Source organism: Tarenaya hassleriana, unplaced genomic scaffold (genome assembly GCF_000463585.1).
Source record: "Tarenaya hassleriana unplaced genomic scaffold, ASM46358v1 Cleome6, whole genome shotgun sequence".
In the NCBI taxonomy this organism is placed as follows: domain Eukaryota; kingdom Viridiplantae; phylum Streptophyta; class Magnoliopsida; order Brassicales; family Cleomaceae; genus Tarenaya; species Tarenaya hassleriana.
In genome coordinates, this window is record NW_010968505.1 from 3079018 (window position 1) to 3094009 (window position 14992).

General features: G+C 38.7%; 5 protein-coding genes across 6 annotated transcripts in view; 2 read left to right on the plus strand and 3 right to left on the minus strand.

Moving 5' to 3' along the window:
- The window catches only part of LOC104799232 (DEAD-box ATP-dependent RNA helicase 56), a 3995-nt gene extending 533 nt beyond the window's left edge, over positions 1-3462 (minus strand). Inside the window, exons 1-11 of the mRNA XM_010521642.2 lie at positions 3377-3462; positions 3025-3141; positions 2640-2740; positions 2011-2183; positions 1680-1911; positions 1472-1590; positions 867-923; positions 595-779; positions 339-483; positions 170-253; positions 9-13 (exon numbers count right to left, since the gene is read on the minus strand). Of these exons, the coding sequence (XP_010519944.1) occupies positions 9-13; positions 170-253; positions 339-483; positions 595-779; positions 867-923; positions 1472-1590; positions 1680-1911; positions 2011-2183; positions 2640-2740; positions 3025-3140 (1217 nt within the window). The 5' untranslated portion in view covers position 3141; positions 3377-3462. The remainder of the gene's footprint in view (positions 1-8; positions 14-169; positions 254-338; positions 484-594; positions 780-866; positions 924-1471; positions 1591-1679; positions 1912-2010; positions 2184-2639; positions 2741-3024; positions 3142-3376) is intronic.
- A 679-nt stretch (positions 3463-4141) lies between these two features.
- On the plus strand, positions 4142-7259 carry LOC104799233. Of its 2 annotated transcripts, none has more exons than XM_010521645.2 (6): positions 4142-4277; positions 4380-4502; positions 5123-5322; positions 5741-5828; positions 6725-6791; positions 6898-7259. In XM_010521645.2, the coding sequence occupies exons 2-6, from the start codon at positions 4447-4449 to the stop codon at positions 6949-6951; spliced, it is 465 nt and encodes a 154-aa protein (XP_010519947.1). In that variant the 5' UTR covers positions 4142-4277; positions 4380-4446; the 3' UTR covers positions 6952-7259. The 2 variants fall into 2 exon arrangements, with proteins under 2 accessions (XP_010519947.1, XP_010519948.1); XM_010521646.1 differs by having other exon boundaries at positions 4144-4277; positions 5118-5322.
- Positions 7260-7411: 152 nt separating this feature from the next.
- LOC104799708 (U11/U12 small nuclear ribonucleoprotein 25 kDa protein) lies at positions 7412-8640 on the minus strand. The gene is made up of 5 exons (XM_010522348.1): positions 8399-8640; positions 8142-8241; positions 7905-8004; positions 7711-7787; positions 7412-7493 (listed from the first exon to the last, which is right to left on the minus strand). The coding sequence occupies exons 1-5, from the start codon at positions 8490-8492 to the stop codon at positions 7412-7414; spliced, it is 453 nt and encodes a 150-aa protein (XP_010520650.1). The 5' UTR covers positions 8493-8640.
- The window catches only part of LOC104799234 (adenine phosphoribosyltransferase 5-like), a 7319-nt gene continuing 962 nt past the window's right edge, over positions 8636-14992 (plus strand). Inside the window, exons 1-5 of the mRNA XM_010521648.1 lie at positions 8636-8645; positions 14107-14224; positions 14332-14442; positions 14671-14763; positions 14866-14987. Of these exons, the coding sequence (XP_010519950.1) occupies positions 14134-14224; positions 14332-14442; positions 14671-14763; positions 14866-14987 (417 nt within the window). The 5' untranslated portion in view covers positions 8636-8645; positions 14107-14133. The remainder of the gene's footprint in view (positions 8646-14106; positions 14225-14331; positions 14443-14670; positions 14764-14865; positions 14988-14992) is intronic.
- LOC104799235 lies at positions 9293-10493 on the minus strand. Its single transcript, XM_010521649.1, has one exon. It carries the CDS (start codon positions 10441-10443, stop codon positions 9310-9312), a length of 1134 nt encoding a protein of 377 aa, XP_010519951.1. The 5' UTR covers positions 10444-10493; the 3' UTR covers positions 9293-9309.

Below are 14992 nucleotides of genomic sequence, written 5' to 3' on the forward strand. Positions count from 1 at the left end.
ACCGCTCTTGCACCTGAAATTCTCGGCAGACAAACCTAACATCATTCTCTCTCTCTTGGGAAACCAGGTCGTAAAGAAGGCAACGGATATGGGGTACATGAATGTTCAGACTGGAAAATAAATAAGTGGGATAAGAATGGGATTTATGGTCTAACTAATAACTCCAAACCTGGTTAAGAACGTCAGAATCTGCAGCAGAAGAGACAAATGTGATGGCAAGACCCTTCGTGCCGAACCTACCAGCTCTGCCAACCTAACCATTCATATTACAAAAGATATATATATTACAAGAAGCAAGCTACTCATAATTCGGGATGACAAAGGAGAGTATATTTTACCCTATGGAGATAAGTATCTGCAGAATCTGGCATGTCATAATTGACGACGATGTTCACACGCTCAATGTCGATTCCTCTCCCCACCAAGTCTGTTGCCACAAGAATTCTCTTGTGCCCTTCTTTGAAGCCCTTGTAACGAGTTAACCTACTCATCATATAAAATAAAAAAGTTCGTTTCAACAGAGAGTGAGAGAAAAGAGCAAGCGGTGTTATTAAGTACACTTAAATGACAATGTTAGAGAATAGTAATACAAACCTCTCTTCCTGAGACATGCCAGAGTGAATGCATATAGAAGGGAAATTGCATTCAACCAGTAACTTGTTTAGCTCCCCTGCTCTACTGACACTTTTCACAAAGATGACAACTTGATTGAAGTCCAAAGCATCAAGAAGGTCATTCAACTTGCGGTTTTTCTCCATCTCGCTCAGTTTGATGTAGTGCTGTCATGATAATCGAATGGAATATTAAAAAAAAAGTTGAACATGAACATTGATAAGTGTAGAGGCAAATGAATTCAATTGAAATACCTGTACAAGCCCATGTAGAGTCAACTTGGCTTCATCATCAACATATATTTCCATTGGCTGAAAGGAACAGATGTCATATTAAAGCATATTAGCAAGCCTTCCTCAAATAAATGATACCCAGTATAAAAACGATGATGGATTGGACGGCGAGCCCTCGAGCTGAGATCCTCGCTTATCAACTTTGCCTCCTCACAAGTGTGTTTATGCAGTCACAGCAATGAGGTAGCACTATCGCTCACAAATATTTAGCCCAAAACGACAGCTTACAGCATGATGATAACGTGTTACCCTTGCAAACTCCGACTCAGAACCCACCCAATAGTGTCGCTTTTGGAAGAGAAAGAGAAAACGGAACTGAAGAGAAAATGTCCCACTATGCAAAAGACACCACTGAACTACACCAAAGCTAAGAGAGAGCCTTGGTGTCCGGCTGTTCCCCACATCCCGAAGCACCAAAATAACCAGAGCAGTACTAAACAGCGAACCTTCATCCATCGATCAAGAGCAGCTATGCCCAACTAAACCTAAAAACCCTCAACAAAGCTGGCTTTAACTCAAAACTAGAAGCGTTCAAAACCAAGATAATATTGGCCATGGGACATTACATCTTGCATAAATTTCTTGCAGACCGGGCGTATCTCTTTGCTGAGTGTTGCCGAGAACATCATTACTTGCTTATCATGTGGCGTCATCTTGAAAATCTCTTGCACATCTCTCCGCATGTCTAATAGAGAAAATATAAAGGGTACAGACTTAGAATGATTAAGAGAGGGGACAATATATTCTTCATAAGAATGTCAGACATCGCCATACCAAGTGATTCGAGCATTTTGTCGCATTCATCAAGGATAAAATGCCTCACATTCTTCAAGGAAAGATCCTTGTCCCTGGCAAGAGCAAGCACTCGACCAGGTGTCCCAACAACAATGTGAGGACATTCATTCTTCAGCAAGTCCTTGTGAATTTTAACGTTGACTCCACCATAGAACACCGCAACCTTGATGTCGGGCAAATAAGTACTGAAACGCTCAAACTCATGGCAGATCTGCATTAAAAATTCAACGAAAGGAGGAACACATGAGATAACCGGATGAAAGGTAACTCAGCAATAGTTGAAATTTCAGGTTAAGGATATCAACCATACCTGGTAAGCTAACTCCCTTGTATGACAGAGAACAAGTGCAGCAACCTGACCAGGAGTAGGTTCAATCTGCTGCAGAGTAGACAGCACAAACACGGCAGTCTTTCCCATACCAGATTTTGCTTGGCAAATAACATCCATGCCTAGGATAGCTTGGGGAATGCATTCATGTTGCACTGGGGAGAATTAAAGAAAATGGCACCGAAGAAACCCTTTATGAGTAAAATATAACCTTCCAGTGCTCTAAACGGATGGGTTTACCGAAACGGTAAGTTGGCTCCAAGTCAATAGTTTGAAATAGCTAATTACCTGGAAAAAGAAAATCAGCAGAAAATCGATAAATAAAGAGTACAATAAAAGTGAAAACAGAAACTCAAGCCGCAAAACAGAACAAAGTTCCTTTAAACCTATTGTTTAGACAGTAGTTAAAATAATTATATATCAACAGCAAATGAAGCATATAAAGCATATGATTTCTCAATCATCTTCCTTCTTGGTAGTAAACTATCTAGAACAATCTCTCAATCAGATGACAAAGAACTAGTTTATATACCACTGCGAGACAGACATATTTATGAAAAATGGTTTGGGAGAAAACACACAAAACATGGTGAAGAATGAAACGTTCTTGCCTTCAGAAGGATGTTCAAATCCTGAGTCAACAATAGCTCGGAGAAGCTCCGGTTTCAAAAGGAAGTCTCTGAATCCAGAACTGTGTATTCCCACGTAACCTCTGCCGAAGAGAAGAAAAACAAAATCAAAACATGCTTAAAAGTTACAATGACAATTCTACACAGGCATAACTTCCGGTCTCATCCTCTTCATATTCCCCGACAAAAACCAAACTACTGCCTAGATAATGCTACCATATAAAGTAACTAAACAAAACTATTAACCGCTTCAATTAACAGGAAAGAAATGATTATTACATCTTTAATGTTTCTACGTGAAACCTAGCAAAATACTCAAAATTAAAAACTGTATTCCTTCGTAGAGAAGAAACAGAAAACCACTCACTTTTTTCCGTTCTCGCCATTAACTTTGTTTCCGGCAGAATCGGGGACCTTGTCGTCTTCTTCCTCATAGTCCAGAAGCTCCTCCTCGTAGGCTTCATTGTCTCTAGTATCCGCCATACTTCACAAATTTGGAAAACCACAGAGAATATCAGATCATATAACAAATTCTAAAAATCCCTAAAAAAATCCCTACAAAGTTCGGATAACTGCGCATAACCATTGAAAACCAGAATCACTTTAATCAATATTGAATTTGGGGTTTCCAACATAGGAAATTCAACTAAGTGCTCATCAAAACAGTAGATTCGCTAAGAATTAATGATAAAATGTTAGAACTAGATCAGAAATGTTACCTGCGAGTCGAACGACGTTGGATCCCGGGGATTACGGCTAGGGTTTTGAAATCTTCAAGTCGGCAGCACCAGGGAAACAGAGAGAAGAAGCTGAATGGCCTTTTAAAGCTCGAATATTTTTAAGGGATGGGAAGAGGCCCACCCATATAATGGGCCTGGGATACACGTGAATAAGCTCATTTGTAAAGTATAGTATTTTTTAAATCCTAAAACTACATATTATTTTTCTGGCCCAGCAAAAACAGTAGAGAATTACAAAATTTTAATCTGTCTAATTTTAATATTCTTATTTTAAAAACTTATCAAACTACATAGTTTGATTTTTTTTTAATGTAAAATCAATTTGATCAGAAAATTCTGATAATTTTATAACATTCAGTTAGAAAAATACAAAATAAATAAAAATGTGGTTATTGAAATGTGAAAATATCAAAATTAGATATTAAAATAAAAGTTAAAAAAAAGGATAAAAAAATATATGAAAATACATCAAATTGACATTTTTACAGTGTTCCTATATATTTATTCCTAAAATTAATTAAATCATGAACCATTTTAATTAATTTAACTGTCCAAAGGTAAATTGAGATTACAATTATCAATATAAACGGATATCATTTTTTAATATAAAAAATATAGAAATAAGAAAATTAGAATTTAGAATATGGATAGATTTAGTTTCCCGAAGAATATAAAGTGAAATTAAATATCTGAGTGGCACAATTATCTTACATGCCTAAAAGTTAAAACAGGAAATCTCGACGAAAGAAAATAAAACCGATAACAAAAGGGGGCCCTTTAGTTTTAGTTTTGGATCAACAAGAGGCGTTCGGAGTTCCCGGCGGGCAGGAGGAGGAAGAAAACCCTAATCCCAATCTGGGCCGAACATGCCATTTCTGAGGTTGTTTTCCTCCGTGTCTTCTCGGGAAACAAACATGGGGGTTCGGTTCTGTTCGTATTGGTGATCGGTAACCAAAAAAAAGGGTTTGATTTTTGGATGCAGGATTGTGGGGCTTCTTCTTCCTGGAAAGAGGGTGTTGATTAGAAGGTCGCTAAGTCCGCTGCTTTAGATGCAAATCCGCGAATATATCCCCTCTTTGATCAACCGCTTGTTTGGCTGCATGGGGTGAGTTAGTAACTATTCCCCCCTCAGTTTTTAATGTTTATCGAATTGGAATTCTCCATCTGGGACTGTTTGGCTGGTGACAACCAGGAAAAAGGAAGATCAAAATTGTCATTCTTTTTTGGTGCTTTTGTTAGAAGTATTTGTTTTCAGGTTTGTCCCTTAATATATGATCTTACCCGCCTCTCCGTTGTCAGCTTTGCCCTTAATATATGATCTTACCATTGAGTTCTTTCACTCAGTTTGTCTCTTTAATTTCTCTTGGTTACCACATGTATCTCTGTTTCTTGAATTTCTTGAGTTGTCCAAACTGTTGTTCTCAGCTTCAGTTCTCCCAGACAAGATCCCCCACGAGAGGCACCTTTTTTTTTAGAATCTGTTAACTTTTGAGAAACAAGTCTTTAACGGTGAAACATTTCTCGGTTACTCAGCCCTTCAGGGCATGAGAGTTATATTTTGGTTTCTGTTGGGTCAAATTGTATAACTGCTGGGCTAATTCTTGAAACAGTCTGTTACAGTTTCTTTAACAATCTTGCAGTTCTTTTGCTTCCAAGGCTTTTTCTTGCCAATTCTGTGGTCATAATCGCAATTTTATCCCATTTTCTGGGTTTGCAACAGAGCAGATGTTGTTTTGGGTGCTGCAATGAATCGTCACTGTTAAGGATTCACGGCCAGTTTGTATCAGACAGCTTCTGGAGCTCAAGCACATGTGAGATGGATAACATTGCATTTCAGTCACATAGGAGCCTTTCTTCAATCAGCTTAACACTCAACAATACCAGTTCCGGCAGTTCTAGCAATCCCACAGAATTTGTAAATCACGGTTAGTGAAAGATGTTGACCGCTTGTATATGATGTAGATTGTCTTCTTCTCCCTTTTATCTGGGTTGGTTTTGAATTGTTTAGCTCTTTTCTCTTGATCGGTGAAAGACCAAAACTCACTGGACCTTACTTTCAAGATTTTTGTTTGGTTTAGTTTGGTTCAACTCGAAAATGTTTGTCCCTGGTGAGCCTGTTTGTTATGATGCATCTCTTCGATCCAAACTAGGGCAGATCAGACTTTCATCCTATGCATTAGTTTGGTCACTGCTTTTAAGATATTAGAATTCTTTGATTTCCTACTCTTGTTTTGATTTTATTACCGAATGGACTTTCGGTTCTGTTAATCTTTATTCTTAGTTAGTGTTTTCAATTATTATTTTACCTGAAGAAAGTTCATCTTGTCTGTCTGTTTTCTCCAGGGTCAATCCTGTGGAATCAGACGAGGCAGCAATGGCTAGCAAATGGAACTCCTCAAACAAAGTCCAAACATCGAGAACCTACAATAAGGTTAAAGCTTCTATCTACTAACCCGTTTATGAATTGACATTCTTACGTACTAATACTCTACTGATATCCCACTAGAAAAGAAATCGATAGTTACCATCTTGTTATTTTAGACAGATAAATCTATAAGCACGGTACCATTGGGGCCGTCGAGTGTCTTTCTTGTAGGCTTTCTCATAAACAATATCCAACTCCTGACTCTTCTTGACATTTCTCATATGATTCTACTGGGTTTGATAAGATTCTTTTGGCTTTGCAAAATCAGTTGCTATCCTCAAAAGCTATGTATTCGAACCACATCGTGCCATCTTTATTCTCCTTTTGATTTTGTCCTCGAGCAAGATACATGCATGAACAAGACTGCTGATTATCTATGATTCTACCCCCCAGAATTTCAGGCCTTTCCAGTTCTCTATCCTTTATTTCATTTTTCTTGTTATCATCCTTTAAACCATCATAGCTGAACTTTTAACCTAAAAGATGGTGGGGATATGACCTTCTATACCGTGAATTCTGGGGGTTGTTAAAGTCAGGACATCAATTGCGAGATGCCATTCTTTTACCATACTCTTCATGTAAGAGACAAGACTTTGGCATGTGAAAGTATGATTCGAGAATGGCATCTTGCAATCTTTCTTTCTCAAGCCCTTGAGCTTTTAGGTGTGGACGGGGAGTGCCGTACTATATATACACATATATTATATTTGAAAGTTTAGCCGCAATATGGTATGGATTGGATTGAAGGGTGAGACCCTATACCCATGTTCTAAATGCCGCATCTCTTATCAAGAAGATTGGTAAATAAGGAAGGACGAGTTGATAGGTCATAGATACACAGAAGCGATTATAAACGTGAGCAAAATAACCTAATTATAAGCAACTCTCTGGTTTCTCTGCAGCTGGAACGCGACCTACGAGAGCTTGTTGGGTATGGACAAGAGGTTTTCCCGTCCGATACCACTCCCTGTAAGCAGACTACTTCCTTCATCTGGAGAATAGTTCTCTGCAAATTTGCTGATTCTACAGAGATGTGATATGATTTCTGGGTTCTGTTGGATGATAAATTTGGCAGGAAATGGTGGATTTTCTGGTTGATGTGTGGGAGCTGGAGGGCCTCTATGATTGACTGAATTGCTCCTCTGCTCTCTACAACGTAATCTCCTTCTCTGACTTCTCTCTGTGTGATTAAAGGAGAAAACAAACCCTAGGAGGTGGCTTTTTTTAGCATTGGCATGTTGAAAGAAGGCTATATATACACACATATGTTATATTTAAAGCGAATGCCAACTTACAAGTGTTTGTCTGAAATTTCTATACAGCTCGAAGTCGTCCATTGTTGTGAAAATAAATCGCATGCTTTCTATATATTTTGGTGTTGTATTCATGTAAAATACTAATTTATTAGTAAAAACCAGACCCCTTTTCTTTTGTTATTGCAATAATTGCATATGGGACAAGTAACAGTTTGTGTTACTGAAATGTTATTGAGTGTAAAATTGGTCGTAAGAACAAAATCAAAGGACAAAACTTGGAAGCAATATCCTTTCTCAGCACTAAAACCCTAATATCCTTTGTGGGCCTTTCTCTCAGAAGCTTCTAGACCCTTCTAGAAGTTTCCATTCTCGATCCTTGTCCCCTTGGTTCTTTAGTCCTAGTAGCAGTTCCGACCTATATATATATATATATGTACACATATGTGTTATTAGGTGATTAGGCAATCTATTCTTTATTTTAAAAAAAATAGACGCAAAATCAAGAGCCCTTTTGTTTGAATGAATTGAATTTTGCAATGTTATATGATATCCAAGCCCTAGATGTCCAAATATATATACCGCGCATACGGAGACTGAAACCCCGATTAATGTACATATAGTAATGTCCTTACGGTTTTTGTTGTTTCAGTCTCTTCGAATATCCTTTCGCTATGGCGGCATCGCCTGAAACATGCCGGATGAACTTTATCTGAACACGATTCCACGTCAAAGTGCATATATGAGCTTCCAATACTATATATGGGTCATAAATATATATATGTATATGTATATGTATTTCTGTATATATACATATATATATACACACCTGATCACCATCCTCGACGCCATAGCTGCTGACGCAGTCCGTGTCAGTGACTAACTTCCGACCCTTGAAAGACAAGCAGAAATGTCCCCACACGTGAGACCTTCACGTGCGTGTCCAAATTCGTTTAGCCAATCAATATATATATAGTCAAATATGTAAGTAATACCGCCAATGATTAACTATTATATATATACCAATTTGGAAGAGCAAAAAGAAAGAAATAGAAATGCGACATACCATGAAATCTCGGCGGGTCCTTTCTTGGGGACGTGATCGAATGCTTCCTCTATGGCGACCTTGAGATCCCCAATGGAGGCCGTGCTCTTAATTTGAACATCTATATATATACACACACACACACAATTTGAAATCCATATATATATATATGCTAAACATCCACGTAAATGATCATTTATAAAACTTTCCCGGAAACCAAACACGACCGATCACACACAGATCAAAAGAAGTGTATATATATATATATATGTATATACCGAATGAAGAACCGTCAAGTTTGAGAACGGAGAGCCTAATGGGAAACGTGGGGAGTTTATCGTACGAAAAGCTCCGCCGAAGGAAGCTTTCCATGAATGTCTTTGATTCGAGACAAGAGAATGGCAAAGAGGATAATTAGCTTCTAGAGAGATTAACCATCTGGGTTGGATCAGGATTAGGGTTTGGGGTTTCCTCGTTTGATCTAACCCATGACCTGGATTGATTAGTGTAGAGAGAGAGAGAGAGATTCTAGGGTTCTTGGATCTTTGTTTATCAGTTTGAATTGGCGTCTGAAGGATCAGAGGATGAATTTCGATGCTTTCTTCTCTCTTTTTTGACTTAGGGTTTCGAATCAGGGGATGGAATTTGGTCTTTGCCGAGGTTACTAGGGTTTCTTTTTTTTCCTCGCGGAGATTCCTTGTTGAGGAAGTTAGCTAGGGTCAGCCGCAATTTTTGGAGATTTATTCATTTCTTTCTTTTAGCTAAATTTATCAATTATTATTAGAGAATATTGTCCATAAAGAATCTGGAGTTTGTCGGATTTTTTTTTCTTTACTTAGTTTGTTGTTTTGATTTGAAAATGAATAATCTTGCTTCAATATTTTTTAAAATTAAAACATTTTTCATGCATTTTGGGTCATTCTTTTCCTTAAAAATTTTTAATGTCATTTGGTATGTAAAAATGGATTTTTTATTTATTTATAAACTTCTAAGTATGTAATTGACAATAGAATATCGTTGTCGCGGCACACAAATTAGAAATGATGCGACAGAATCTGCAAGATTTTTCCAGATTGCCTAAATACATAATCAAACATTACGAAAATAAAAATAAATTACATCAAAAAAATAAAAATAAATATTCAAAATAAAATTCGATAGGACATAAATTTTGAAAAATTTCCCAATTCTATAATACAGCCGAATCATTAAATATAACTTTGTAAGCCATGTCCACCAACGGCCCGATCGCCGCCGGCGGGAATTTCCGCGCGAACAGAAATGGATCGTTCCTCGCCTCCGCCGGTGACTCGCCGTACCTTGGCCGAGCACGCCTCAGTCTCCGTATCAGCCCGGATCCCACCTCCGATGGCCGGTACGTCCGAGGATGACCACCAGCGGCGACGCTCCAGTCCACATGGGTGAGCGTGGCTGGCACCCGCCCCTGTCCATGTGGGTCCCGCATGTTCACCAACGTAGGAAAATAATGCTCCTCGGGGTAACACACGTTCCTTCTCACGCACGGCTTGTTGAACTTGGTCCAGAGCTCCACGTCACGAGCCACCATCAGCGCGTGGGACCGGGTCAAGGCCCAGAACTGCGACCCGATCCTGAAGTCCTCGGGCCGAACCTCGGGGAGCATGGCGTATTGCCCACGCGCCGCCCAGCGGTCGTACCAACCAGGCTCGTCCTCGAGTATTTCGATGTAGCTCTTGGCCGAGGAGACGAGGAAAGTGTACGTGAAGTTGAAGGAGTGGAGCGGGACACAAGACGGGGAGAGAAGGATGAAAACGTAATTTGACGGATCGTCCAGAAGCGCGTGGGCGAGTAGGCGACGCGCCGCCGAGATGAGGGTCGGTGTGTGGCGGAAAGCGGGTTTGGAAGACGGTATGACCCGATTTTCAAACACACCCGAGAATCTCGGGTCGGGTTTTCGCCCCGAGTCACCCGCGTTTATATATATATTGTAGAGATTTCTATTTTTAGGCGATTGGTTAAAGAAGATTTCCCAGAGTGGTGCCAGTGGGAGAGAATCCGTGGTCAAGAACAAGAAAGCGAGTTTCTTAGGCGACTCGGGTCGCGGATTCGGGCCGACCTGAGAAGCGAGACGGAGGAGCGACTCGTCGTCCCGTGAGGCTGGTGGTTGGATTGTAATGATCGGGAGGGTTTCAGGGGCATTGTGGGGTTTTCGCACGACCAAGAACGCGGGCTGAGTAACGGCGACTGTAACGGCCGTTCGAGGAGACGTAACGGTGAAGATGACGGCTAGAGGGAGACAGACGAGTAGAGCGAAATACAAAGGCAACAGATGAGGTAAAGGCATTTTTAGTTGAAATGACCGTTTTGCCCTCTCCCAGCCGGTGGACCAACCAATCGCCGGAGAGGAACACCGTGATGGACCAACATCTAGAAAGACTTTGGTATTTATAGCTTACTGTGGAATCTGTTATCAACTATGAAAATAAACAAACAATGCTTAAGGGATCATGAATATAATGTGTTAAGCGTCATTATAAACACTGCTTAAAAAGCTTATTGTTCCATGTGACACCATTCCTATTAATTCATATCATAAGTTAATGAAACTTTGGGATTAACCGAAAAGCATAACTATATATTTTTTTAATAAATAAAACCTCTTAAATAATAATAACGCATCATGGTCCCAGGAAACATTGAGAAAAAAAGGGCAATTGGTGTTGAATAAAGTGGGCTTGGAATCGGAACGTAGAAGATGTGGGCTTCACATGATCTGTATTGTCGCTTTTCAGATTTCTAACGTTTTATGGCCCATTTAACGTACATATGTTACACGATGGTTTCGGTTACGTTTTTATTCTCTCGATCTTTTCTAAATTAAATTTCGCCTGCTTCCAAAAACAAAACGGCCACTTTTTTACTTTAAAAAAAAATTATTTTTTCATTTTTTTTATAAATAAAAAAGTTCACACAATCTTGTACTAACTACATCACCTTCACCGTATTTATAACGCAATTAAATTATGCATCTCCTCCTCGTCCGTAGAGTCGAACCGACTATTTTAAACGTCTAACGATCACTTTGTGATCTAGTCGGCTCAATCGTCTACCACTCGACGAAAGGTGGGTGATTGTGTTTTCATTTAAATTCAATTATTTAGTTAGATTGCGTTATTGGATTACGATATAGTTAAGTTATGTATGTCTGATCAACGATGGCTCCGTGCCTATCTCTCAGAGCCAATCTTTTTTCCGAAGTTACGGATCATTTTTCCGACTTACCTTACCTACATTGTTCCATCGACTAGAGGTGAAGGTAAAAAATTCGTGAAAAATAGTTGTGGTGCTCATAAAATTATGAAACTTTGCCACAAATAAGATCATATCATCATAATGTTGTGTACAAAAAATCAGATAAAAATTCTCAGCCGATTTTTCTCTAGAGCTGTACTTCTGCCCAAGCTCAATAAGATCTTTTTTCTTACTGATTCTGCCAAACCTATTCCCTTTGTTGTGGTTTCGCTGGATAGTAGATAGGGACAGTGAGATTTGATTCCGAAGAGGAAGCATGAGAAACGGCCAAGATAATTTTTAATTGGGGGTAATAATTTTATTATGATATATTTACTATAGGGGTATTTGATAATTTCTTTTAAAATCGTATAAAATTTATAAATAAATTAAAATTTTTTAATCAGGTAGCTGGGGGCACACACAGTAACATGTAAATGGGTCCGCTCTGTGCCTGATTATCATCCCTAACACACTTGCAACTCTAACAATCTAACAAATATTAAAAATATACAAGAAAAATATATTTTGTAAATACCGTGAATGTTAAGGCAATAACAGTTTGGCTCACTTTTCCATCTACACAATCATACACAACATAGTTTTTTTTTTTTAATTAGATACAATAGATTAAAACCCAAACTAATCCATTTGAATATCCCTTCTCAAACTTATAGAATCGAGCGCTAAACACTCTCATGGGTTGATAAATAACACATGCGGAACGATTGACAAAGCCAATATTAAAATTCAAAATCGTAATTAATAATCGTTGGGACAAATCTACTATGAATATACCCGAAATAATGATGGCATAATCCCAATATACAAACCATTATTAATTTTCATGATTTGATGGACCCGGAATAACCTAAACATAAATTGTCATATGAATCATGTCATATCCACCAATTGTTTTATTCGCCGCACATCACTGAAGACCGCAAGTGGTGGCAAATTTGTTGTCACTCATATCAATTTTTAAATTTTCGCTATTGGGGTTATATTAAAAAATAATAAAAAAATTAAAACATAGATCTGTAGTCTATCACTTAGACCAATTATATATATAAAAAGATCTACAATTTCTTAAATCATTATTAATTATCATGATTTCGAACGATCACTCAAAAAATGCACAAAGGGTATTTATTCATTAGTGATTAATATACATTGTTCTTGTGTGTGTGTGTGTGTTTTTTTTTTCCAATTTTGGCTCTCTCTTTTTTTTTTTTTTGTTATCATCTGGCAACTTTTTTGTTCCATAGATTTAGGGGTGTAAAACGGGGTGGTCCGGCCCGGATCATCTCGATCTGAAAAATTTTCATCCCACCCCTGTCTAACCCGTTTTTTAGCGAATCAAAAATAGGTTAGTCCAACCCAAATAGTCTTAACTCGTGAGTCAAACGAGCCGACCCGCGAGCCAAATATATAAATTTTAAAAATAAAATTTTAATACTAAAAAATATTTAAAAATAATTTTAATTTTAAAATATTTTTAAAATATCTAAAATATAATAAAAAATTAAAATTTTAAACTATATTTTTATGGGTTGAGAATACTTGAATCCGGTTCGAAAATGTATGGGTTAACTCATTTTACATCCCTGCATACATTCGCATTTCACCAAACAAAAAAAAAAATTTTTTGTTCCACATTTTTAAGACAGTTGTTGGCTTTGGCAAAAGGATTTTCAGATGACAGAGATCTACGTAATCCTCATCTCTAAGCCATCATCATAGGTCAGGTGGGCCCACCCACAAGTGTTAAGAAAAGAAGCTTAACTTATGAAAATTTATCAACAATTTCATCATGAAGTTGTATCCATCCAATCCCAATTTAAAAAAAATAAAAAACAAGAAATGTAATAACCTGTTAAGAGGAAAGCTGTAAAGTTAGGAAACGAGATTTGGGATATATTCTCGATAAGCTTTTGTGGTGGGTTTCTCGGTACGAGGTTCGTCTGCTCTTATAATATACAGCAATGTAAACCCTTTTAGCCCCCACCATGATTTTGTCTAAAAAGCTCGAATGGAAGCCATATTATATACGGTCTTCTGCTACAAGGGCAGAGAGATTCAGACATGGAAACCCGACTAGTTCGAGAGAGAGAGAGATGGAAGTAAAAGCCGGAGATTCTGTGGTAGACCCATCTAAGATCTTCTTTCTAATTCCGTTGGATTTCGGATCTTCCCCTCTTTTAATGCTCGTGGCGAGTGCGAGTGTCTCGATCCTATGTGCCATCGTCCGAGGCGCGTGAGGATCACGCGCTTTTGTATTCTTCCGAGTAAATGCTCACCCACCTTCTACTACAGCTGTTTTGGTGAGCACAGGGGGGGAGAGAGAGAGATCATTCTTGGTTCCGATTCTTCTGATCGTCTGTTCCTTCTCCTGGGAGGGAAAATTATTTTTCTCCTCCTTTGAATTTCTCATATACCCATACAGAGAGAGAGAGAGAGAGAGAGAGAGAGAGATTTATCACTTTATTTGCAGAATCTCTCAGAAACACAAAACCACGAGGAGAGAGAGAGAGAGAGAGACTTTTTTTACGTATACTGTATACACGAGAGAGACCCATATCAGATTCTCTTGGAATTTCAAAACAAGAGAGGGACAGAGAGAGAGAGAGAGTCATTAGTAGAGAGGCCAGAGAGACATATACAGAAGAGAGAGAGACTCTTATTGAATTCTTATTAGATTCTCAGAAACTCAGAGAGAGAGAGAGAGAGAGAGAGAGAGAGGATGTTTGCGGCAGAGAACGGGCTGAGAGGAGATCCGAGGCTGGAGGCCATATCGGCGGCCATTAGAGTGGTGCCCGACTTCCCCAAGAAAGGTCTTTTAACTCCTCGCTCTTCTTCCCCAACTAATGACTCTCTCTGCTCTGCTTCTGCATGCGATCTGAAAGTGCTTTTTTTTTAAAAAAAATATCTATCTGGACAGGAATCATGTTTCAGGACATAACGACGTTGCTGTTGGATCATAAAGCGTTCAAGCACACAATCGACATCTTTGTCGATCGCTACAAAGACATGCATGTCAATGTTGTTGCTGGTACTTCACTTCTCCTTTCTTCTCCCCACATTGTGTCCCTCGTTTTTACACTGACCAAGTTCCATGAAATTTTCATATAAAGACGTCGCCTTTTCCCCAGTTTTCTTTCACCATTTTTATTGGGTGCTTTTAAAAACCGTCAATTGTTTTAAAAAAATCCCCCTTTTTTTTTTCCTCACAAGCATATTAACACACGTACGTATATGACGGTGTCTGTAATATACAAAGGAGTTGAAGCAAGAGGGTTCGTGTTCGGTCCTCCCATCGCCTTGGCTCTGGGCGCTAAGTTCGTCCCCTTGCGTAAACCCGGAAAATTGCCTGGTAAAATCCATCCACTGGACCTTTTACCAGTCGATCTTTCCACATATTGGGCATCTGAAAAATGAAAAAATATAAAATAAATTGTGAAATTATTTTATGCAGGGAAGGTGATTTCCAAGTCCTACGATCTCGAGTATGGACACGACTGCTTAGAGATGCACGTGGATGGCGGCCAGCCCGGCGAGCGTGCGGTCGTGATCGATGACTTAGTCGCGACTGGAGGCACTCT

What these genes read in the sequence shown, in the direction of transcription:
- LOC104799233 (XM_010521645.2), top strand. Translation starts at nt 4,447, where the DNA reads ATGCAAATCCGCGAATATATCCCCTCTTTGATCAACCGCTTGTTTGGC. An exon ending in CACAGAATTTGTAAATCACG is followed by an intron (nt 5,323 to 5,740) that starts GTTAGTGAAAGA and finishes TGTTTTCTCCAG; the next exon opens with GGTCAATCCTGTGGAATCAG. An exon ending in CATCGAGAACCTACAATAAG is followed by an intron (nt 5,829 to 6,724) that starts GTTAAAGCTTCT and finishes GTTTCTCTGCAG; the next exon opens with CTGGAACGCGACCTACGAGA.
- LOC104799708 (XM_010522348.1), bottom strand. Translation starts at nt 8,492, where the DNA reads ATGGAAAGCTTCCTTCGGCGGAGCTTTTCGTACGATAAACTCCCCACG. An exon ending in GGACCCGCCGAGATTTCATG is followed by an intron (nt 8,005 to 8,141) that starts GTATGTCGCATT and finishes ACGCACGTGAAG; the next exon opens with GTCTCACGTGTGGGGACATT. An exon ending in GCGTCGAGGATGGTGATCAG is followed by an intron (nt 7,788 to 7,904) that starts GTGTGTATATAT and finishes AATCGTGTTCAG; the next exon opens with ATAAAGTTCATCCGGCATGT.
- LOC104799235 (XM_010521649.1), bottom strand. Translation starts at nt 10,443, where the DNA reads ATGCCTTTACCTCATCTGTTGCCTTTGTATTTCGCTCTACTCGTCTGT.